The sequence below is a fragment of the Hypanus sabinus genome, chromosome 4 (genome assembly GCF_030144855.1).
Source record: "Hypanus sabinus isolate sHypSab1 chromosome 4, sHypSab1.hap1, whole genome shotgun sequence".
Taxonomy (NCBI): Eukaryota; Metazoa; Chordata; class Chondrichthyes; order Myliobatiformes; family Dasyatidae; genus Hypanus; species Hypanus sabinus.
In genome coordinates, this window is record NC_082709.1 from 129,897,865 (window position 1) to 129,923,936 (window position 26,072).

Genomic DNA, 26,072 nt, shown 5'->3' on the forward strand with positions numbered 1-26,072 from the left:
CTTGAGCATCCACAAATTTTGGTATCCACGGGGGGTCCCGGAACCAATCCCCTGCGGATAAGGAGGGCCAACTGTATACTCTCATCATAATTCTACCTTGTGAGTTGAGAGAGTAGAAAGGTTTTGTAGTGTAAGAAGATGTGTCACTTGCCACAGGATCCCCATTTTCCCTCCTGCGGTTGTAGTTATGATATTGATGTGTTTGGTCCAGTTGAGTACCTGGTCAGTGACAATCCCAGCATGTTGATTGTGAGGGATTTGATGATAGAATTGTCATTGAATGCCAAAGATAATCTTCCATGAGATGGTCATTACCAGGCATTTGAATGATGTGAATTTTACTTGCCGCTTATCAGCCCATGCACAAATGTTGTCTGGTCCTGCCCTTATGATGAAAGGAAGATCTTGGATGAAATATTTTATGCTGGTTGAATTGGGTCTAGCACCATGATTTGAGGAGTTCCTGCAGAAATGTTTTGGGATCGAAATGATTGACCTCTAAGGACTTCGGCCACCTTCCTTGGTGAATGTTATGACTCCACCCATTACAGTGTTTCCATTTTGAATCCCATTTTACGAGGATTCCTTCTTGCCGCTCTTGGTCAACTGTTGTCTTAAAGTCAAGGCCAGTCACACTTGTCCTGTCTGGATTTCAGCCCTTTGGTCCATGCGTGGATCAAGGCTGAGCTGTGAATTGCTCCTGACAAAACTCAAACTGGCCATTTTGTTGATGAATAAATGCCACCTGACTGTGTTCTCTACAAAATCTTTGATCATTTTTCTTATGGCTGATGAATGATTGGGTATTATTTAGCTGGATTGGATTTGTCTTTTTTTGGTAAACAGGGCATGCTTGGGCAACAATCCACATTGTTGTGTAAATGCGATTGTTTCTACTATACTTGCACAGCTAATTCTGGAGTGTATGTGTTCAATGCAACAGCTGGAATGTTATCTTGTCCCTAGCCTTTGGCAAGTCTCTTAATGCTCTAAACTGTTCCGTTCTTAACACATGGTGCGAATTGAATTGGATAATGGGAAACTAAGGCAGAAACTAGGCTGGATTATCTATTCTGAATTTCTGGCTGACCATGATTTTGAATGCTTCAGCCCTTTTTTTTCATACTCACATGTTCGTCCTTGCCAGCATTGAGCATAAAATTATTATTGAAGTCTCCTCCACCTGTTAAGTGCCTAATTATCCACCACCATTCATGAAAAGATGTGGTACGACTACAGAGCTCCAAGATGAGATCACTGCTTGTTTTATGCTGTTTACTGTGTATGTCATCCTAAGTTTCAGCTTCACTATGCTGGCACCTCTTTTTATTTAGATACATTATGCCTTTTACTTCTATGGGCATGCCCTTTGCAGCACTCATCACTGAATGAAAATTGGTCTCATGGCTTAACAGTAATGACAGAGTAAGGGATTTTCCAGATCATAAATTTACAGATTATAATGGTGTACATTCACCTCCTGCATATGGTCCACAGGGTCACATTAATGTCCAGTTTTGAGCTGCAAATCTGTTTCCTTTTACTCCATTTAGCACAATTTTTAAGCTGTAGAGATGAATGGAGTGTGTCCTCAGTGGAGTCTCCTGCCATAGTCACTTCTACCAATGTTTTCATGATTAGATGCAGCTGCCACAGGTGGATTCGGGTAAGGTTAGGGTAAAGTTGGCTTATCCATTGTGTTAGTTTATTCACCACCTTCAGACAAAGTCTGATAGTTCTATCTTTCCAGACTCAGCTTGGTCCCTACTGGTGCTATCAAACATCTCACGTACGTTTCAGTCCATCACCTAGAGGATGTTCTGTGCTCTTTTTACTCTCAGTTCTACTTGCAAACGTTACATAGAACATCGACCAGCATGGCACAAGAACAGGCCCTTCGGCCCACAAAGTTGTGCTGAACCAATTAAGTTAGAAGCCAAATTGCTGTTCTCTTCTGCCCACAGAATGTTCATATCTTTCCATTTATCTCACACTCATGTGTCTATCTGAAAGTTGTTTCAAAGTCCCTAATGTATCTGCCTCTGTCAACCACCCTATGCAACACATTCCAGGTACCCACCACTCTACATGCTCCTAACATCTCCTTTCAACTTGCCCCCTCTCACCTTAAATGCATGCCCTTTTCAACCCTGAGAAAAAGCTACTATCTGCTCCACATCTCTCATAAACTTATAAAATTCAATCAATTCTCCCCTCAGCCTCTGCCGCTCCAGAGAAGACAACCAAAGTTTATCCAGCCTCTTGTTATAGTACACTTCCTGCATTCCAGGCAGCATCTGAGTAAAGCTGATGAACTCTCGATGGTGCCTTGATGTGGCATTTTTCTTGAACTCATGCTGCCTCATCCTTGGTCAAATGCCATCCGTTTCATTTACCTAGACAGGTTCCTCCATAATCCCGACTGCATTTTACATACAACCACTGGCTGATAATAATCAAGTGGTTGAGATACTGCATGATGCCATCTCCAAGCAAGAAACAGCCCATCCCGACACAATTTACGTCATGAGCTCAATGCCTGGACTTCACCCAGGCTTGTTTGAAGCAAACCATGTCCAATCACAATCAGCATATAACCTGTACCACCAGAGGTCCCAACATACTAGAACGCCATTATACTAAGATAAGGGATGCCTACCATTTCATGCCCAGATCACATTTCAGAAAATCTGTTAACTTGGTTGTGCTCCTACCTACATACAGGCAGAGACTAAAGAGCAAAGTTCCAGAGATTAGGACAACAAAGAGGAAGTCTCAAGAGGCAAAGGAGTGGCGACAGGATTGCTTTGAGTCTGTGGACTGGACCATGATCAAGGACACATCTATGCATTTACAAGAATCCACTATGGTTGTCATGGAGTTTACTAAAACAGTTGTAAACAAGAGTGTTCCCGCAAAATCATTCAGAGTCTGCCCCAATCAGAAGCTCTGGATGAACCATGAAATCTGCAATCTGCTGTGGGCCATGTCAAAGGCAATCAAGTCTGGTGACCAAGAAAGTTACACAAGGTCCACATATGATCTTCAGAAAACCATCTCATGGGTGAAGTGTCAATCCTGGACTAAACTTGAATCAGCAAAGGGTGCTCAACAGTTGTGGCAGGGCTCGAAAGCTATCAGCTCTTATAAAGTAAAATCAAACAACACAGGTGACAACAGGCACTTTGTTCCCAGACGAACCCAATGCCTGCTACGCTGACTTTGACCATCAAAAGATGGAGGAACCATTCCGAACTCCCAAAGCCCCTGATGGTCCTGTGATTTCAGCCTCTGAGGATGGCGTGCAAGCAGCCTTCAGGAGGGTGAACCCATGAAAAGCATCCGGCCCACACGGATGCAATACCTGGCTAAGACCTGTGCTGATCAACTGACTGGTGTGTTCACTGAGATCCTTAACCTCTTACTTCGGTAGTATGAGATACCCATCTGCTTCAAGGATGCTTTTATTGTATCTGTGCCTAAGATGAACATGGTAAACTGCCTCAATGATAATCATCCAGGAGCACTTACGTTAGAAAGAGGTGACAGGGACGGAAGGTGTTGAATCGTTGTGGATAGAGCTGAGGAACTGCAAAGGTAAAAAGGCCCTAATGGGAGTTATATACGGACATCCAAACAGTAGAAAGGATGTGGTCTACAAGTTACAATGGGAAACGTATGCCAAAAGAGCAGTGTTACAATAGTCATAGTGGATTTCAATATGCAGATGGATTAGGAAAACCAGGTTGATGCAGGATTCCAAGAGAGGGACTTTATGGAATGCCTACTAGATGGCTTTTAGAGCAGCTCGTGGCTGAGCCCACTCAAATATCAGCTATTCTGGATTGGGTGTTCCACAATGAACTGTAATTGATTAGAGCTTAAGGTAAAAGAAACCTTCAGGGTGAAAGATCATAATATGATCGACTTCACCCTGAAATTTGAGGAGGAGAAGCTAAAGTCAGATGTATCAGTATTACAGTGGAAGAACGGGAATTACGGAGGCATGAGAGGGGAGCTGGCCAACATTGATTGGCAAAGAACACTGGCAGGGATGATGGCAGAGCAGCAACGGATGGAATTTCTGGAGGCAATTCAGAAGGCAAAGGGTATATAGATCCCAAAGAGAAAGAAGTATTCTAAAGGCAAGATGAGATGACACAACCATGGCTAACAAGGGAAGTGAAAACCAACATAAAAGCCAAAGAGAGGACATATAATACAGTAAAAATTAATGGGAAGTTAGAGGATTGGGAAGCTTTTAAAAACCAATAGAAGGCAACTACAAAAGTCTTTAAGAAGGTAAAGATAGAATATGAAAGTAAGCCAGCCAATAATATTATGAAGGATATCAAAGTTTCTTCAGATACATAAAATGTATGAGAGAGGTGAGAATGGATATTGGACTGCGGGAAAATGATGCTGGAAAGATAGTAATGGGAAACAAACTGAATAAGTTTTTTGCATCAGTCCTCACTGTGGAAGACACTAACAATATGGTGGAAGTTCCATATGTCAGGGGTCATGAAGTGTGTGAAGCTACCATTACTAGGGAGAAGATCCTTGGGAAACTGAAAAGACTAAAAATAGGTAAGTCACATGGACCAGGTGGTGTACACCCAAAGGTACTGAAAGAGGTGGCTGAAGAGATTGTGGAGGCATTAGCAATGATCTTTCAAGAAACACTAGATTCTGGAATGGTTTAAGAAGACTGGAAACTTGAAAAATGTCACTGCACTCTTCAAGAAGGGAGAGAGGAAGAAGAGGGGAAATAATAAGCCAGTTGGTCTGACCTCAGTAGTAGGGAAGATGTTGGAGTCGATTATTAAGGATGAGATTTCAGGGTACTTGGAGGCATATGATAAAATAGACTACAGAAGGCATGGTTTCCTCAAGCGAAAATCTTGCCTGACAGATCTGTTGGAATTCTTTCAAGAAATAACAAACAGGATAGACAAAGGAAAATTGGTTGATGTTGTGTACTTGGATTTTCAAAAGCCTTTTACAGGTGCCAAATATGAGGCTGCGTAGTGAGCTACAAAGCCCATGGTATTACAGGAAAGATTCTTGCATGGATAAAGCAGCTGCTGATTGGCAAGAAGCAAAGGGTTGGAACAAAGGAAGCCATTTCTAGTCAGCTGCTGGTGACTAACAGTGCTCTACAGGGATATGTTGGGATCAATTCCTTTTACGTGATATGTCAAATGATTTGAATAATGGAATTGATGGCTTTGTTACAAAGTTAGGAGATGATATGAAAGTACATACAGGGGAAGAACTTTGAGAAAATAAAAAGGCTACAGAAGGACTTGGACAAATTAGGAGAATGGGCAAAGAAGAGGCAGATGGAATGCAGTGTTCGGAAGTGTATGGTATGTACTTTGGGAGAAGAAATGAATGGATTGACTTTTCTAAATGGAGGGAAAATACAAAATCTGAAGTGCAAAGGGACTTTGGAGTCCTAGAGCAGGATTCCTTAAAGGTTAACTTGCAAGTTGAGTCTGTGGTAAGGAAGGCAAATGTGATGTTGGCATTCATTTCAAGAGGACTGGATTATAAAAGCAAAGATGCAATGTTGGGACTCTATAAAGCACTGGTGAGGCCTCACTTGGATTATTGTGAGCAGTTTTGGGCCCCTTAGAAAGGAAGTGCTGAAACTGGAGAAGGCTGAAAGGAGGTTTACGAAAATACTTCCAGGATTACACAGCTTGTCGTATGAAGAATTTTTGATGGCTGTGGTCCTGTATTCGCTGGAATTCAGAAGAGTGAGGGGAAACCTAATTGAAACCTATTGAAAGGTGAAAGGCCTCAATAGAGTGGATGGTTCCTATGGTGGGAAAGTCTAAGACCAGAGGACACAGCCTCAGAATAGAGGGGTGTCCTTTTAGAATGGAAATGAGGAGAATTTCTTTAGCCAGAGAGTAGTAGATCTGTGGAATTCTTTGCCACAGGCAGCTGTGGAGCCCATGTCTTTATGTATATGGGTTAGGGCATGAAGATATACGGGGAGGGGGAAGTTGCGGGGGGAGGAGGCAGGAGTTCGGGGCTGAAAGGAAAAATGGATCAGCTGGATGAAATAGCAGAGCAGACTCGATGGTCGTAATGGCCTAGTTCTGCTCCTGTAGCTTATGGTCTTATGGTCTTAGTGAACAGTCAGCCGTCCTCTGTTTTAGTAGTACATGGTTGAAGGCCAGCAGTGAATAGCTAAGTAGATTATCGCTAACAGCAAATAAAAAAGAAAAAAGAGAAAAGATGTTGGATGGATGTTCTTTCTACTTATTTACCCATTGACATCACCTGGTCACTAAGTGATCATCTCAGAGCTCTCAAGCCAATTTTATAGCAGGTAATTCATCACATTGCTAGTGACAGTAATGCTGACATCATTGATAGTGTGTTGAAGTGCATGAAGCAATGCTACTTGTACTTCAACACACTGGAGGTTTTGATCTGTGCCACATGCACTACCCAGCAGAAGTGTTTATATTACCATCAGTGCATTGCTTTGCTTATTTTGGCATGGCCTGAGGTTGGTATAGTGCTATATAAATGAAAGGCTTTTGTTTCTCTTTGTCATGGTAGGCATACAGATCCAAGACTTTGTGAAAAATACCAGGATGTCTGGTTCAAATTATAATTGGAGATTGAAAAGGCACATAGAAAAGCACAATGTTCTGATAATCATGGGGAATTTCAATGTGCAGGTAGATTGGGAAAATCAGTCGGTGCAGGACCCCAAGAGAAGGACTTTGTAGAATGCCTATGGGGTGGCTTTTTAGAGCAGCTTATAGCAGAGCCCATTGGTGGATTGTCTGTTGTGCAATGAATCAGATTCGATTAGGGAGCTTAAGGTAAAGGAACATTGAGGAGGGAGTGGTCATGATATGATAGAATTTACACCCTGCAGTTTGCGAAGGAGAAGCTAAAATCAGATGTACCCGTTTTACAGTGGTGTAAAGGGAACTATAGAGGCATGAGAGAGAAGCTGGCCAAAGTTAATTGGAAGGGGAGACTAGCAAGGATGATGGCAGAGCAACAATGGCTGGAGTTCTTCAGAGCAATTCAGAAGGCACAGGATAGACATATCCCAAAGAATAAGAACAATTCTAAGGGAGAAAGAAGCAATTGAAGCTGACAACAGATGTCAAAGACAGTATAATTGGAAAGGAGAGGGCAGACAATATAGCAAAAATTAATGGGAAGCTTTTAAAAACCAACAGAAGGCAGCTAAGAGAACAATAAGGAGAGAGAAGATGAAATATGAAGGTAGGCCGTATGCCAGAAATTGAAAAGTGTCAGGAGGCAGAAGTGAGTATAGTTGCTGTTACCAGGGTGAAGGTGCTTGGGAAGCTGAAAGGTCTGAAGGTGTAGATAAGTCACATGGACCAAATGGACTCCACCCAGAGTTCTGAAGGAGGAAGTTAAAGATTTTGTGGATGCATTGGTAGTGATTTTTCAAGGATTACTGGATTCTGGAATGATTCCAGAGAACTGGAAAATGGCAATTATCACCCCACTTTTTAAGAAGGGAGGGAGGCAAAAGCCACGAAATTATAGGCCAGTTAGCCTGACTGAAGATGTTGGAGTCCATTATTAACGATGCAATTTTGGGAAACTTGGAGGCACATGTTAAAATAGGCAAGGTCAGCATTGTTTCCTGAAGGGGAAAGCTTGCCTGACAAATCTGTTAGAATTCTTTGAGGGAGTAACAGGCAGGATAGACAAGGGAGAGTTAGTGGATGTTTTTTACTTGGATTTTCTGAAGGCCTTTGATAAGGTGCCACACATGAGGCTGCTTAACAAGATGAGAGCCAATGGTGTTACAAAAAAGTTGCTAGTATGGATAGAAGATTGGCTGACTGGCAGGAAGCAAAGAGTGAAAATAAAGGGGATCTTTTCTGATTTGTTGCTTATGACTAGTGGTGTTCCATAGGGGTTATTGATGGCAGTGCTTCTTGTCATGTTATATTTCAGTGATTTGGATGACGGAATTGATGGCTTGTGGCTAGGTTGAGGGGCAAAAAGTGTTGAGGAAGCAGGGAGTCTGCAAAAGAATTTAGACAAATTATAAGAAAGGGCAAAGAAACGGCAGATGGAATATCATGTAGGGAAATGATTGATCATGCATGTGGTAGAAGAAGTAAAGGCAGAGACTATTTTCTAAATGAGGAGAAAATTCAGAAATCAAAGATCCAAAGGAACTTTGAGGATTTAATGAGTGTAGCTGATAGAGGGGAACAGATGGGCGTTATTTATTTGGATTTCCAGAAGGCATTCCATAAGGTGCCACATAAAAGAATTGTCCATAAGATAAGGATGCAGAGTTGGAAGTGATGTATTAGCATAGATAGAGGACTAATAGAAAGCAGAGGGTTTGGATACATGAGTGTTACTCTTGTTGGCAATCAGTGTGCCGCAGGGGTTGGTGCTGGGCCCACAACTGTTCACATTTTATATTAAAGATCTGGAAGAGGCGACCGAGTGTAGTGAATCGAAGCTTGCTGATGACACTAAATTGAGTGTAAAAGCAAGTTGTGCAGAATATACAGAGTCTGCAGAGAGAGATAGATAAGTTAAATGAATGGGCGAACGTCTGGCAGATGGAGTACAATACTGGTAAGTTCAAGGTCATCACTTTGGAAGGAAAATGGAAGATCAGATTATTATTTAAATGGTAAAAATTACTGCATGCTGCTGTGCAGGGGGACTTGGGAGTGCTTGTGCATGAGTCACAAAAGGTTGGTTTGCAGGTGCAGCAGGCTATCAAGAAGGCAAATAGAAAGTTGGCCTTCAATGCTAGAGGGATTGAATTTAAGAGCAGGGAGGTTATGCTGCAACTGTACAGGGTGCTGGTGAGACCGCACCTGGAATACTGTGTGCAGTTCTGTTCTCCTTACTTGAGGAAGGATATACTGGCTTTGGAGGTGGTGCAGAGGAGGTTCACCAAGTTGATTCCAGAGATGAGGGGGTTAGACTGTGAGGAGAGATTTGAGTCACCTGGGACTGTTTTTGCTGGAATTCAGAAGAATGAGAGGAGATCTTATAGAAACATACAATTATGAAAGGGATAGATAAGATGGAAGCAGAAAAGTTGTTTCCACTGATAGGTGTGACTAGAACTTGGGGACATAACCTCAAGATTCAGGAGAGTAGATTTAGGACAGAGATGAGGAGAAACTGCTTTGCCAGAGAGTGGTGAATCTGTGGAATTCGCTGCCCAGTGAAGCAGTGGAGGCTCCCTCAGTAAATATATTTAAGACAAGGTTGGATAGATTTTTGCATAGTAGGGGAATTTAGGGTTATGGGGAAAAGACAGGCAGGTGAAGATGACTCTATGGCCAGATCAGCCATGATCTTATTGGTGGAGCGGGCTCGACGGGCCAGATGACCTACTCCTACTCCTTATGTGCTTGAAGTTTAATTTGCAGGTTGAATTGGTAGTAAAGAAGGCGGGTGCAATGTTAGCATTCATCTTAAGAGGATTAGAATAGAAATATGCATCTCAACTTCCTAAGGAGATTGATTCTCCCCTCCTTCTAACCAATCAAAAGTGTCACTGCATCACTGTCTGGTACAGGAAATGCAAGGCATCTGATCTCAGGTACCGAGACAGGATTGTGAGGACTGCTGAGGGGATCATTGGGGTCTCTCTTTCAGCCATCAGAGATATTTATCAGGAGCACTATGTACGCCGGGCCCTTAGAATTGTAAATAATCCCTCCCATCCGTCCAACAATTCCTTTGACCCCATTCCTTCAGGCAGGAAGTACCGTGGTATCAGGTCAAGAACTGTTAAGATGGGAAACAACTTCCCTCCCCGGCTGTAGACTGCCGGACTCCCTGTCCCCACCCCGTTCTCATCACATGTGAAGCGCTATTGTAGTTATACTGTTTACTTTTCCACTTGTGTCATAAAGGCACCTTCTTATTTGTTTATTTACTGGTGGTAATATTACTTTGTGTGTCATGTGTGTGAGCCATATGCACTGTGTACTGCACATTGGTCCAGAGGAGCATTGTTACATTTGGCAGTAATCATGTGTATGATTGAATGACAATAAAGTTTAAAGTGAACTTGAACTAAAAGTAAGGATGTCATGCTGAAGATTTATAAGGTTTTAGTCAGAGTGCACTTGGAGGATTGTGAGCAGTTTTGATCCCTTATCAGAGAAAGAATGGGCTTGCATTGGAAAAGATCCAGAGTAGATTCACAAAAATTATCCTGAAAATGAAAGGGTTCAACAGATAGGAGTTTTTGTTGGCTCTGATCCTGTACTCGCTAGAGTTTAGAAAAATGAGAGGGGAATCTCACTGAAGCCTGTCGAATATTGTAAGGCTTTGATAGGGTGAACATGAGAGGATATTTCCTATCGTAGGGGAATCTAAAAACAGAGGGCACAGACTCATTTCTGTCGAACAGATGAGGAGAATTCTCTTTTGCCACAGATGAAAAATTCCACAGTATTCACTGTTTTTATTAAAAGATGTCCTTGTGATATCCTGGTAAATATTTCTCAACGAGTACCACCAGAGTACATTTAATGTCGGTGTATCTCCTTGTTAAAAATCTTGTTGTGCACCTATTTGCTCGTGCATTTATATATCAGTAGGAAGAAGCTTCAAAATATTTTAAATATCGTGAGTGATTTGGGAATGAAGGACATGAAAGATAAGGCATAAAATAAAGTTACCTATCGAACTTTGAAAGGCATAGATGTGGAGATGATGTTTTCTATACTGAGAGAATCTTGGATCAGAGGGCACAGCCTCTGAATATAAGGATGTCCCTTTTAGAACAGAGATGAGGAGAAATTTCTTTTGCTATTGAGTAGTGAATCTGTGGAATTCATTGCCACAGATGGCTATGGAGACCGTCATTGGTTATATTTAAAGTGGAGGTTCATAGGTTCTTGATTAGTAAAGGAGTCAAAAGTTGCAGGGAGAAGGCAGGAAAATAAGGTTGAAAGGGCTAATAAATCAGCCATGATGGAATGAGAAGCAAACTTGATCGGCTAATTGGGCTAATTCTGCTTTTAAATCACTGAAAAGGTTCAGTACTTGCTAGATCACAAAGTGCCTTTCTTTACCTTTGAAAGTGTCTTAAATCAAAATTGCATCTGTTATCCTGGCTGTGACATCTATCCTACTATTAACCATATAACCATTACAGTACGGAAACAGGCCATCTTGGCCCTTCTAGTCCGTGTCGAATGCTTACTCTCACCTAGTCCCACTGACCCGCACTCAGCCCATAACCCTCCAAGGTTTTAATATCCGTGGGACTGTTAGACATCTTGAGACAGTCTAGCCCAGTGCTGCAATGTATATTCCTTAACCACAAAGTTTTAAAGTGTTTCTATACACTGAAAACAGTTTTAATTTTTAAAAAACTTGAAATAATCGAAAACATTAGGACTTCATTAATACTGCATAAGTTCATTTGTCAATGTGCAGTAAATAGGAGGGGAAGTTCATGGATATTGATGGGTTAATATAATTTTCCAGTGGATCATTCTCTGGACTTCAGCATTCTACAAGAACTGACTTGCTTTAAAGGTTGCTCTGGCAACTCCATGAATGTTGCTGCACATTTTAGTAGACTGGTACTGCTTTACTACTTTGTGATGTTCTGAAGCTACTTTCTTGTTAGAGAAATTTCATCTTCATTAGCATTACTTTTCAATTCATTGACAATAGAAATAGTGAGAATTGTTTCATGGAGAACCCTTCAACTTGCTTTTCCCTTGATAATTAACTATATGGAAATGTCATTACAGAATACCTAACTCCTAGAACCACCCCATCAGATTTATAGAATATTTGGGTCTCTTTTTTGAGCACGCCAAGGAAAAGTGGAGAAAGCAAGTTTGTTTTAAAATTTGTTTTCTTCTTGACATTATTTGCTTCTTTGTTCAGGAAATCCTATGAAACCTGTGAATACAATGTCTGCTGCCTTGGATGAATTCACAGTTCATATCTGAGAACGTACCTGTCTGCACATCATACCAGATGACCTATTTGCCCTTGTGGACCATTACCTTTACATTTATACATCACTCTTCAAAGCCACAACACGTCCAAGTTTGCACTACAGACATTGTGCAAATTGGTGTAAATCAGTATTGCACTGTATGGAAATAAAAACAGCAGTTAATTGATGCAAGGATCCATAGCAGCAAAGAAGTAAATGGCCAGATGCTTTTTATTTGGATAATAACTAGAAAATTTGTTTTATTACTGTCAGTTGAATGATCGTTATTGGTTTTTAAAAATTAATTCCAGGGATGTGAGTATTGTTGGCACAGCCAATAATTTGCCTCAAAGTCCTTGAGAGTCCAAGAGTCTAAGATTGGTTCAAGTCATCAGCTAACTTCTCACCTTCTGGTGAATATACTCCCACAGGACTGTAAGATGGAGGGTCCCAAGTTTTGAGTTAAGTAATGATTAAAGATTGATGGTATATCTTTTAATCAAGATGATGTGGCTTGGAGGGAAAATCAAAATCAATTTTATTTTATGTGTACCCTACCTTTACCATAGCAGATTATTGACGTTGAAGAAATTATTGGCGGTGCCACAAAAATTTCAGCAAGTTGCTGCAGTGAGTCTTGTAGGTGGTCATATTGTGCTGGTGGGAGAGGAAGTGCATATGTAAAATGGAGCCTGGTGTGCTGATCAGCTAGGCTCTCTTGCCCTAGATGATGTCCAACTTGTGTCATACACCATTCATGGGGCATATCTTATCATTCTCTGGACATGGCAATTATGGAATACAACACACACGAAATGCTGGAGGAACTCAGCTGGCCTGGCAAAATCTATAGAAAAGAGTAAATAGTCGATATTTCAGGCTGAGCCTCTGCATTAAGACACCCAAACGTCTCCTCTCCTCTCTGATACTAGCAACCCTCTTTCCCCCTCTGATCCCAGCTCTCATCCATGCCAGGTCTTCACCATCCCCTCTGACCTCACCATTTCTGAGGCAGAATGTTCTGTCCTTTGTATGGGCCTCACCTTTGTCCCCCGTGCCTATACCTCAATGAGTTCTGCGCCCACCATGACACCAAGCTCTTTTTCTGTTACCTCCGTCTCTGTGCCCACTTCTTTGGCAAGGAGTCCCCAGCCCGCACTGAAGACCCCTCCTCCATCTTCAGCCCTTCTCCTCTTTGATTCACCACTCTGGTCTTCTCTTTTACAGCATCTGCAGATTCTCTTATGTTTGTGGTAATTACAGGATACTCTGCTTTTAATACCACTGTTGCATTTAAAGCTGAAAATAAATGTGAAAGCTTAGTCAAAATGAGAAGATCTTAGATCATCCATTACTCAGTGGCTTGACTTTCACACTGATGGGTAGATGTTCAGAAACTTTGAGGTGACCAATTTGATACAAGTAGCCAGCCTCTGACCTTGCAATTTTCGTCACAGTTCTGGTGTGACCATAGGACATAGGAGCAGAATTAGGCCATTCAACCCATTGAATCAGCTCCATTATACTATCATACCTGACTTATTATCCCTCTTAACCCAATTCTGCCTTCTCCCTGTAGACTTTAACACCCTTACCTATCAAGAGCCTGTCACCTCTGCTTTAGTGGTTAATGCTCTTAAGCTGTTAGTCAATTATGTCAGAATTCAGTGATAGAGATGTGTTCAATGTAAGATCAGTAGTTGCTGCTGATCAGTTATTACCAAGCACTTGTGTGGCAGATTGTGACTTGCCAATTATCAGCCTAAATCTGAATGGTACCCAGCTCTCATGAAATGCTGTCAATGACTGCTTGATTGTCTGAAAGAAATTAACACTGTTCAGTTATGATCGAATCTCTCTACTGATGATGGCAAGAAGGTCATCGACGAACCACGGATGACGATGATTTATCACAATAATAACAGATTTGAACGCCATTCTGTTCTCATAACTTAGGAAATCAGACATATTGACAGTGACATCACTGTGCAACAGACAAGGATCGGCCAATCTAAAGAACAAGGAGGTATGTACATATACTTTGGACCGAAAAACTAGAAGTTGAATATCACCATCACAGAGTGAGCTTTACCATCATGACTGGGCTTTTCTAGCATCTCAAATGCTCTCCGGGCCATTATTGGTACGTAGACCCCAGTGGGGATTTTGCTCAAAAGTTGTGCTAAAGGGCCTGTTTTCCATGTGCTTAACACTGTGACTCTATGAATCAATTGAGGAAAAAATGCACTAAAGTAGTAAGAGGTGAATAAAACACATCTACCGACAACTAGTACCTCAAAGCTCTGGAAAAATATCACCAATTCCATCACCACATTTTGGGTGTTGTTGAAAGCCTGCATTCCAATGCATCATGAGCACACAGAAGGCCTGCAGAAGTGGCAGAAAGAGCGTACTGCCTCTCAAACTACTGACTGCTCGCTCCACTCCATCAGGTACCTTCTTCCCTATCGATGGAAGAATCTGAAATCCTCACATTGGCTTCATTCTTCTCCTTATGACACACAAAACCAGTAAGGAGGCGTTATCCTGAGGAATGGCCGAAGACAAAAGACTGATGGTGGTTATGATCAGGACTTGCACAGCTGTGCTAGGAATAAGGCACAGCTCCAGTCAGAAAAGTGTTTTCCTCTTGCTCCTTCAGTTTTACTGTTGGTGGTGCGGGGGGGACTCCAAGATGTTTTAGTTACCTTGTGATGAGAATTGTTTGCCTAACCTCTCCTCTGAAATTCAGCCCTTGTGTTCATGTTTGCATCAAGGCTTCTTACTATGAGTAGTCTCAGTAGAATCTGAGCATTGGTGAACAGTTTTAATCTGGTTAGTGACGACAACTGCATCAAGCTGCTGATTGAGTAGATCAGTGGGGTGATACCTATTGTTTTGCCTTTGCCTTTATTTATACTTAAGGGGCATACTGGGCAACTTTCCACATTGGAGCCACATTAAGGCTGTACCAGAACATCTTGCCTGTAGACTGTATTCTGCAGCACAAGTTCTTAGTGCAATAGTCAGGATTCCATTACTGTACATAACTTTATCACTTACAATTGATGATATTTGTGCATCCATCTGTTTCATCAGTTTCTTTTCTTTAACAATGCAGTTCTCCTCATTGGAATCTCTGAAAACTTGAACCCACCCTTAAGGGAAAGGCAAGGGTGCAGATGCTGATCACTTACAGATAATAATTAACCAACTAGAAGGGGTGTTTAAAAATCTTAATGCAATCCTTTAAGATTAATCCAGTTCTAACTCAAAATCCTTTCAGAATAGATGCTTAATTTTCAAGAAAAATGTACAGTCTTCTGCCATAATTTTAATATTTGACAGTTTTTCCATCATTTGTATCATTCCATTATATACAAGTTACATTGGGAGCTGGGTCAACTTGTTATTAGCCAAGTTATCACAGTTTCTTTTGGTCTGAAATGTGATGATGGTATTAAAGGCAACGTATGCTGTAATTATCAACCCCCAGTCTGTAACCCAAGTGCTTCACCATTATTTTTTATGGTTGATAGAGTTCAATTTCAAACAGATTTATAGAAAAATTTCTCAGACTGCTGGGTTAATCCTTCCCTTCTTTATGGACAGCTGAGCAGACAGATGGAGATCTGCTGAGCTGAGTATAAAAATAGTCATTTTAATGATTAATGTATTTTTCTTATTTACACTGGATTTAACCTTTTTTTCTCTGTGGTTTGTTGTTTTCAGCTTCTGTCCAAGGTCCTTGGGAGCGAGCAATATCACCCAACAAAGTTCCCTACTACATTAAGTAAGTACTGTTTTAAGATTGCACATGCTCATTGTACATTTAGCATATAAACTAAAATGTCTCAGAAATGAACGTAGCTTATTAAATAGGCTCTAAGTGTGTATTCATGTTACACTTAAGTCCTGTGTAGGTGAATGATCCCCAAAATCATTTTGTCAGAATGGGAACTATGATTGGTTTTATGCATGGAAATCCCTCATATTGAATTGAATCAGCTCTGTGTGGCACACAGCAAATGGACTAGCAAATGCCAAACACACACCACCTGGACAAACAGAAATCCAGACTTGTGTTGCATCTGGCATACCAGAGTCAGAGTGTGTTTCAAACCAGAGATCTAGATACACTGCATCGAGTGAAATCCAAACACAACCTTCACTTATATTCTCTGTAGTCCAGAGTAGCTGTTTTTAGACTTCCAAAGATTCAAGCACACTGAATTGTGATACTGGGAGTCCTGGCACACTTCATCTAGGTTAGCAAATGTTAACTACTGTAGCACTAAAACTACTGTGCTACATGCAGCGCTAAAATTACGACACGGAGTCGGTAACTGCAGTCGAAGGAAAAACTTTATTCGAAATCCTCAGCCTCACTTTTAAGCCTCCCTCAACCTGTCCCCCCATGGCGCAGAGGCTCCAAAGCTCTGTGCTCGCAAACCCCCGTAGGCTATCTAATTGTGAGCCGGTTCGGATGTGCCAGGAAATGGGTCGCCACACTACATTTAAAATAACAGAGATCCAGACACTATTTACTGATGCCATACATCCAAATACACATCTGGATTACACCATCTGGTTGTTCAATCCATCTGGAAGAGCAAAGATCTTGACACACCACAGTTGGCTATTCAGTCACAAGTCAATTTCTACAACTGCAAAATCTTAAATAGTATTGATGTTCTTATATAATTCAAACTTTTGTTTACTTTATTTCATTGTTTTGGTAAAAGAAAATACATTGTTTGTGCTGTTCCATTAGTGCTATCTACGCAAAATTTCTTAATCACTTTCATGGGCCTTACTTATTTCCTTATGACAGCATATCACTCTTCTAAGCAAGTGTTCTTTTCTATTCCAGTGCAAAGACTGTGATCGGAAGTAAACTAAGGTCATCAGAGTGAGAAATTTAACTGCTTGTTACCTAATAGATTTTGCTTGTAGTTTTTAGAAAGTTACCCTGACATGCTTTATAGTTTTACTCACTTAAAAGCATGTGCTTTAGAAGCATTTTTGTCCCTGTGTGTTGCCTCTGGTTTGAATTAGTAATTATGGGAAGATAACCTTTTAATAAGAACTCATATTAAAAGCATTAGCATGCTTTTTTGACAAATTGAACTTAACTGACATGTGATTGACTGTACGTACTTGAAAGCAAAATGACTTTATCTTATAAATAGAGGCTGATATGTTCAGGGTTCAGTTGTGTTTGTGACTTAATCAGTTTCTGCACATAACTATGTTCTTGAAACTTCATTCCAATGTAATTTCAAGGTATGTATGGGTTTGGAATATTTTGCTTTTCAGCAAATGATGTAACACCCCCAAAGGTCAACAATATAAATGAAGGTATTTTTAAAAGTATTTTTACACTGATAAAGCCTCTGTGTAGGCAATATGTTATTTTCATAGTAATATATTAATAATGTGGATATTGTGTGAAGACTGTCAGCCAATCAGATTTTCAATAAACTTGCGACAGAACGGCGAGTTCTTGTCTTTGTGACAGAACTGCTTGTCTGTGAGTGACTGGGGTTGGGAAGTTGTAAAAGAAAGGGATGGTAAAGTATGGATAGTAATGGGTGACTTGTGAAGGAATTAGTTATTGTCATCACCTATATAGCAATTTATTATTGTAACCAAAAGTTGGTGTGTTTTCTAAAGATTTATATTGCTGTAAAAGTAACAATGATAACTGAAAAAACACCCCAGATTGAGCTAGTACGAATTGCAAAATTCAAGGGCAATGTATCTAGCAGCAAAATCCCTGTTTAAGTTTAAGATAAAAGGCAGAAAATGGTAGAAGCCCTCAACAGATCTGACAGCATCTCAGGACAGACAGTTAGACAAAACATTAAGGTTGTTCATTTTTCATGAAAATGTCTTGAGGAACATCAGTTTTTTATCATTTAAATGTCATTTGCATTTATACAGAAGCATTTAAACTGGCAAAATATTCAGGATTACACAGGGCATGGCTAAACAAATAGTACTTGCTAGAATGGGTGATGATAGTTTGTTCAGGGAAAGTATTTTAAGGAGCTTACTCGATGAGAAAACAGAGAGATGGTGAAATTTTGGGAGAAGTTAATAAATTTGAGACATGGATTGCCAAAATTATGGCCTTGGGTGGTGAGCTAAAGGGACGAAAATGAGGTGAGACTGAAGTCTGAGGATGGGTTGGAGCAAGTTACAATGATGGGGAGGGACAGAGCTACAGGTGAATTGGACACAGAGCTAAGGCAATGGTGGGGCAGTGAGCTGAAGGCTAATGGGAATGATTCAGGTTCTAGGAGGCAGTTTTAGATGAGTTCAAGCTCACAGAGGATGGAAGGTGGCCGCAGAGTGTTGGAGTCACCAAAATTGAGCAAACGGAAACATCCACAAGAGATGCAGCAGCAAGTTGGCTGAATGCCATCGCAGATATCAATGAAGCTAGTATTACTCTTGAAGAAGTTATGAAGATCAGAAGTTCAGTCTAGTGTGATATAAGATGATTATTTGATAGTGTGCTTTAGCTTGATGGAGGCTGGATTTTGGATGATAATGGGATAGAGTCTATGATGGAAATCAAACCCACAGTTTCAGTCTTCCCTGTGATCAATTGATTTGTTGGCTGTAGGACTGACTGATGAATCAGTATGTAGATTTGTAAATTGTGTTTCAACAGACTATGCTCTTGTTATAATGCTGACCATGTTGTTTTGCCTCTTATCATGGTGCAAATCACACAAGATCTGCACTTTATACCTAACCCTTATCAAATGCATCAACCAGAGATCTCATATGAAAAACAGTTGGGATAGTTCTTGTGGTGGCAGAGAGTTGTACACTTGGTTATTGCACTAAAAGCCATTGACATAAAGGATGAAGATCTTAAGAAATCCTTAGTTTGTAACTGAACAGCCCCAGCTCGATACCTTAATATACTTATACTTCATTAATAGTTTCATTACTTAGCAAGATCCTCAAGAAAAATACTTATAAATTATAGTTTAGGAATAAAAACTGCAGATCCTGTGAATCTGAAACAAAAACAGAAAACATTGTAAGTATTCAACAGGTCAGGAGGCTTTTATGGAAAGCGAAAGTGACTTTGAGTTCTGACAAAGAATCATCAACCTTAAATGTTAATTGTCTTTCTCCATGGATACTGCCTGACCTAATGAATATTTCCAACTTTTTCTGTTTCTACTCGCATGATTCTTTTAAAAATCAACAAATAATTAGTGCTTTGCATGCTATGGTTTCTGGCTTAAATTAGGAATCATCAAGTGAAACTTGATATATTGTTGTTAAAGAATAAATCTCATGGCTAAAATTGCTGTGATTTAGTGTTCCAGTTTCAACATCAGACTGTGAATCTGACTGAAGCTCACTAAAATTGTTTCATTAGCTTTAATGATAGTTAATGTGGTCTTTTACATATGATGCTTGATGTGTAGACAATACATGACAATATAATCTACCTACAGGGAGGAATAAACCATCAGACAACATGTGCCTTAATATATTCCTCATTCTCACAGATATAGCCATGTCAAACAAGCCGAACTTGGTCTATATGTTCTGAAATGAGATCAAGTTACCAAAGTATCTACAGCATAGAAGTGGGCCATTTACCCCTTTTGGTCTATGCTAGTATTGATATTACACATAGTCCTTCTCTCATTCTGCTTTATCAAGCCTTGCCCAAGGGCCTTCTGCTTTTTTCCACAATAAATTTGGGTGTAGCAAGGAACCACCAATCAGCAGGAAGCATGGGTGGAAATTACATTGGGGTCCCAAGAGCAGAGCACAGTTTAAGTCCAGGAAACCAGAACTGATTGTAATATGGATAATACATAATCATGAAGGACTTCAATCAGCAAAATAAAAATTAAACCAATTAAATGAGCATTAAGGTATGAAGAGGAGAAGGAGATGGTGTTCTAAAACAGAATATTGAGAATAACTCTGGTGTTCCACAATGAGAAATGGTTAATTGATAGTTGCAGAGTTAAGATTTCTCCAGCAAGCCACAATCATAGTATAATAGGGCTTAGTATAGAAACTGGAAATTATTTATTTCAGCCTGACAGTTTGGTCACCTCTGACCTGATATACCATCGATTCTAGAATAATTCCCTCAGATTGGAAAGTTGGAAATGTAACCTCAGTATTTAAAAATGGAGAGTGAGAGAAGACAAAGAACTAGAGGCCAATTAGCCTGACATCAATACTAGGGGAATTACTGTTATCTGTTTTTAAAGTTATTGATAAAAGGGTTCATCATGAAATAATAATGGAAATTATCAATGTAGATGTATAAAGCTGTTGGAGATTTTTGGGTTGTGCCCAGCAGAACAAATAAATTAGTTGATATTGTGTCTTTCAACTCTCAAAGTCATTGATGCATTGCCATGGTGATTATTAAACAAAATCAGAGGGTGCAGGATCAGAGTATAAAATATCCTAGCATGGATTGAGGACTTCTAAATAACATGAACCAGAAAATAGAATTAAGCAAGTCATTTTCATGGCAGGAGGCATTGGCCAGTTTTGGGGAACAATCCTGGGCCTCGTTTGTACATAATTTTTATCAGTGTTTTGGATGAGGAGATTATGTGATCTGCAAAGAGGGTGCAGAAATGCTTCAGAATGAAACAGATATGCTAAATGAATAAACAAAGATTATGTGGAAAAAAAATACGAAGTTGTCCACTTTGGTAGAATAATAAAAAGGCAAAGGATTTTTTTTAAATGATGGGAGATTGCAATCTGTTTGTGTTCAACGAGACTAACGCATCCTTATATGTGATTATTGAAAATTACCATTTAAGTATTGCAAGCAGTTCGGAAGACAAGTGGTATGCAAGAGAACCTTATTGTAGGGCCCAGGTGAGACTACACCCAGATCACTGTGTACAAGTTGGCTCTCCAGATCTAAGGAAAGATTTACTTATGAAAGAGAGAGTACACCAATCCTTCATCTAGCAAGTGTTCAATCATATAAGGAGAGTTTTTAAAAAATTTTTTTGAAGGGATGTGTGCTTCATTAACTGAGTCAGCATTTAATTTTCCCTTTCTAATTGCCTTTGAGAAGATTGGGTGAGCCATTCTTTTGAACCAGTGCAGACCTCGAAGTGTGGCCATACCCACAATGCTATTTGGGAAAATATTTCAGGATTTTAACTCAGTTCCAGGGAAAGAACAGCAATGTATTTCCAAATCAGGATGGCGTGTGATTTGGAGGATAACTTCCTGGTGGCAATTTTCACATGATTTTGTCACCCAGAGGTTGAGCAGACTGGAAACTATATTGTCTTGAGTTCAGAAAGTTGAAAAGTGGTTTCGTTAAAACATAAAATTATTATGGTGTTTGACAGGATGATACTTCCTTTGGCTAGAGTGTTCATGCTTATGGGGAAGAGTCTCAAAATTCTATGATTTTCTTCATTCTGGACAGAGCTGAGAAGAAATCTCTTCACCTGGGGTCTTGTGAACCCTTGGAATTCTGTTCCCAAAAGTGTTCTGTTTGTTCAGTGACTGAGTACATTCAATATGGAGACTCGTGTTCTTTTAATTAGACATTGACAGAATGAAACTGTCAGTGTAATAAAGTAATGCTGAGGTGAAAGATCTGTCACAATCTTATTGACTAAGAGTATAGGTATGAGGGGCTGTGTGGTCTACACCTAAATGCTTTTCCTTGTGCATCTGTGTAACTTTTCTCAGCTCTTTACTGAGCTAATGTGTTCCATGTTCTCAACAATCTGAGTGAAAGCTGTTCCTGAAATGCACACTGAACTTATTGGAGATGATCTTAAAATTATGGCTCCTAATTGATCTGCCCTAAAATTGGAAATAATATCTCAGGGCTGTTCAGAATTTTGAAGGCCTCTATCAGATACCCCTTCAGTTTCCTGTTTTCCCCAGTGAGTTCCCACCAATGCCTGTTGAATCTTCTTTGGACATCATTTCCTCTAATTTCTGGTGTCATACTTCTGAACTATATTTTCACCAGAGGTTTTAAATGACTTAAAGCAAAAATTCAGATTAGTGCAATTGGATGTTGTTGAATAAGCATCTGTATATTTCTACTGCAACATATAAATATAAATAATGAAGCCTTGTCATGTAAGCAGGTCAGATTCAGTCAGTTATATTTCAGACAGCAAAATGTCCAGGAATTTGCTGATTAAAGGCAAGGATAGGCCATTGAGTCTTCCTTGCCGGTACCAGTCATAATAGTAAACATATTATGATAGCTTTTTCATTGAACACAGTCACATTTATCTGGTAGCTGGTATAAATCCAGACTGCTTTAAGTTGCAGCTTGCATCATCTGTTTATTATTTTTCCATGTTGTGTTTTATGTATTAGAAAGCAAATCAAAATGTGCAGATTTAAAGTACAGGTACTGAAAAGTTTCCCATTGTCAACAGTCTCTACATGTACACCCCCCAAAATATCACAGCTGGCTTTCCCATTGGTTCACAGAGAGATTCACAAGTAAATTTAGAGCTGTGTTAAAATTCTATTTCTGACATGTTAGAATTTTCCTACAACAATGCAAAATAGTAAACATGGGAACGTCTTCAGATGCTGGAAATCCAAAGCAACACACAGAAAATGCTGGAGGCAGCATCTATGGAAATGAATAAACAGTTGACGTTTTGGGCCGAGACCCTTCTTCAGGATTGAGAATGCTTTAACGTTTGATTGCAAATGGTTGGATGCACATGAAGACTTGGCTAAATGCAACACAAACTCAAATTAATCCTTTGAACTGCTCCAGTACAGGCTAGCTTTTGATCATGCCCGCTAAGCCTATTCCTTGAATGTCTTTACCCTCTCATACAACCAGTCTGCTCTATCCGCTATATCAAAGAAACTAGAGAAAGAATCCCCAGTAAATGGGTGGTTTAGTTTGCTTCGAGCAAGATAGCCTGACAGCTGACCTTTGTAATTGTGCAAATACTAGACTGAATTATCACCGGTGGTTCCATAGGAAGTTACAAACATCCAGTTGCCTAAACACTCCCACAATCTAAAAATATTTAAAAACTCTTAAAGTTTTTGACAGGAAGTGACAATCTATCCCAGTCTTGTTTCAAGTCAAAAGCAGGGTATCATGGAGATGAGACCCAAGAGGTACCCAGCCCTGATGCCTGCTGTGACATTGCAATATCTCTCTAGAGATCTCCTGGATCAGGTGGCATGGATATTTGAACCCATCCCACCATGAAACAAGTATGGCGAAAACACCAATGATCAGGGTGGGATGAATTACAGCTCAGGACTAAATCAAGCATGATTTAACTGAATGCAGTTATTTCCATGCCAAAGTTAAAACTTTCACGACATTTTAGGATTAAGAACACGAATCTGATTCTGCCCAAACATTCATTCCCTTCTGAGACCACGTACCACATATTTGGACAGAACCCCATGTTCACTCCTTGTCCTATCAAACATTCTCTCTATCAATCCAAGCATTCACAGACTTTTCAATTTACTTTTATGCAGCAAGATTTTGAAAGCACCTGACCACTCATTTTTCACATCGGGCTTCGCTTTGAAATAGATACATCTCAACTGTTTTACTGGCACCCCCACCTCCCCAATCCCCTGCTCAAATAACTTTCAATTTAAGAATACATCAATGATTCTGAAAATAATCATATTTTTAAAGTGAAAATTCAATTGTATAAGACACCCAATAGGGAAATATGTCAAACAATTCATTAAGTGTATGCAGAAACAATGTTGAAGGCTATGAACAAAAATCTACTTTGAGTCTTGAAAAAGCTTTGAAAAAGTTATTTTGTATTCAAATCACAGAAAATGCAAAGAGACACTACAATGATTACTTGAGAGATTGAATGAATTTTTATTAAACATTAATAAATTTAAATGTTAATAACTTCAAACCTTTATGAAAAGAGTCATTTTGAGGATAACATTTCCCTGACTTGTGAATAGAAATGGGATCGCTGTTCTGGATAGATGCCAGGTTTGCATTGTTCTGTCAGCAAAAATTAATTTTCAATGAACTTTAGTCACTAACAAATTCCAAAACTAAGAAATGTTGAATAATGGTTTAAGAAATGCATCACACTGCAAATGCCACTGTGCTTGCATGATTTTCTTATTAAATTAATAAACCACATTATTGCTTAAATAATCATATAAATCCAATTCAAATGAAATTACATTTTTGCATTCAATTTTAGATGTATTTTTAGAGGCATTTCTGAATATGGTGGTTTGTGATAACAAGAAAGTGCGTGTCAAAACAAAAACAACATCTCTCACTGGTTTACTGGTCAATTCACCATATGATGTTTGCATCAATTCACAGACATAAAAAATCCAAAATTCTCATCACATTCTGCACCAAATTGGAGCAACAAAGGGAGTGAATCTTTTATTGTTCTTGATCAGTACTACGTGCTGACCAACATGAATATTTGGCTACCTCATGATAAATCAAATCTTGTGATAATACTCCTCATAGATAAATGTGTCTCTGCCAGTCACTGATTAAGGTTTAGCTGCATGATGATGCCTATTTATCCTTGGTGCAGTTCAGATATGTATTTGGATAAAATACTTTAACTGAGTCACCCTCAAGATAGTCAAGCTCAATATTTTATCCTGGTCAGAATGACTGACTTTGTATCATTTGACGGGTCCTCTGTTTTCCGCGGATGGCTTTGCTTATCTGGTCTTCTGTTTATGCTTCCAAGTGTCATTGAGTGTGGAAAGAAATACAAGTGCTCAGGCTTGGGTCAGGTTCTGATTAACTTTGGTCAGTTCATTTAATCTTAACCCAACACCTGTATACTGAATAATACTATCCCACACCTGAACTCTCCCTGTTCTCCTCCACCCCTCACCTCATACATCATCCCCTTCATAATGGAATGTCCACTTTTCACATTCCTGCTGGTTAAACAGCAAATTACTCACAGTCTAGCCTTGCCTTTGGAAGCTGATGAGCATTCCCAAAATGGTCATGCTGAGACAAGGACTACTATTACATGTCCTTACTCTAGTTTGTGATTTGGAAGGGGGAAATGGCTCTTCAAAATGCAAACCCTTTTGGGGCCAAAAGTAATTTTACTTATTCTACAGGAACTATTTAGCTGACCTCTCTTTATTTGGGACTGAATGCAATCTAGTAGCAGTGGCCAACATTAATGTTGACTGGGCATTCAAGATGAAAATATCCCAAAAGAATCCCTCCTTTAAAAAAATAGGAAACTTGACGGTGAATATCAAATGCATTTCTCAACATCGTCTGGGGAAAATGCATTTTACAGAATGCTTTCACGATGTATACAGTTCACTGTGGTGCTGTCTGCTGCAATAAGGCATTCTTTTTCGTATAGTTTCACACCATTGCCAAGATTCTTTTATGTGTTTTGTGTTGAAATACAAGCTGGTATCTAAGTTTCTGCATGGCAGAAAATACCAGAAGTTTTTGCATTGGCTATCACTATTTCTCTGGAACACATTTCAGGATTTTTTTTTTGCACTGACTTAATACTTAATTCTGAGTTCATTATACTTGGGGTCCTTTGGACAGCAACCCTGTGGTAAATCCATTGCTAGTTAGTTGGTGGCAGGTGGAGGGCTGGAACATGAAAGAATTCATCAAAAAACTTAATTAATTTTGTTGTTCTTTGGAGCTAACGTTTGAGGAACCATGCAAGAAAATTATTATGCAAGGCAGTGAATAGATCTGTAGGAAGAATTAGTCAAAGACAAGTTTATTGTTGTATGCAAAGTACATTATGCACAGGTGCAATGAAAAGCTTACTTGCAGCAGCATTAGCTGCACATAGCTTTTCACAAGAGAAACATAGATTAAATGTAAACACAGTTTTTAGAAGAAAGAACCCAATTGGAACAATAGAAGTCCATTTTACTGCAGATGTGATAAAAGTGGCCACAGTTTTGCTTAACTAGAGAGATTAGAGTTATGTCATTTGGTTCCTCCTGATTGAAGGTAACACTGAAATTGACCACTCAGTACTCAGTTGCAAGCCTCTGGCTTTTCATTCTTTTGAACCAGTTTTCGGAAATGTAAGGGTTAGAG

General features: G+C 39.6%; 1 protein-coding gene across 10 annotated transcripts in view; it reads left to right on the plus strand.

Annotated features, from left to right (window-relative positions):
• dmd (dystrophin) overlaps nucleotides 1-26,072 on the plus strand; it is a 1,939,431-nt gene that overhangs the window by 1,788,298 nt on the left and 125,061 nt on the right. For 7 of the 10 annotated variants that reach the window (XM_059968142.1, XM_059968139.1, XM_059968147.1 and 4 more), the window contains 2 exons: nucleotides 15,704-15,764; nucleotides 16,845-16,883. In XM_059968142.1, coding sequence (XP_059824125.1) covers nucleotides 15,704-15,764; nucleotides 16,845-16,883 — 100 coding nt within the window. The remainder of the gene's footprint in view (nucleotides 1-15,703; nucleotides 15,765-16,844; nucleotides 16,884-26,072) is intronic. The other 3 variants (XM_059968146.1, XM_059968149.1, XM_059968141.1) reach the window with 2 other exon arrangements.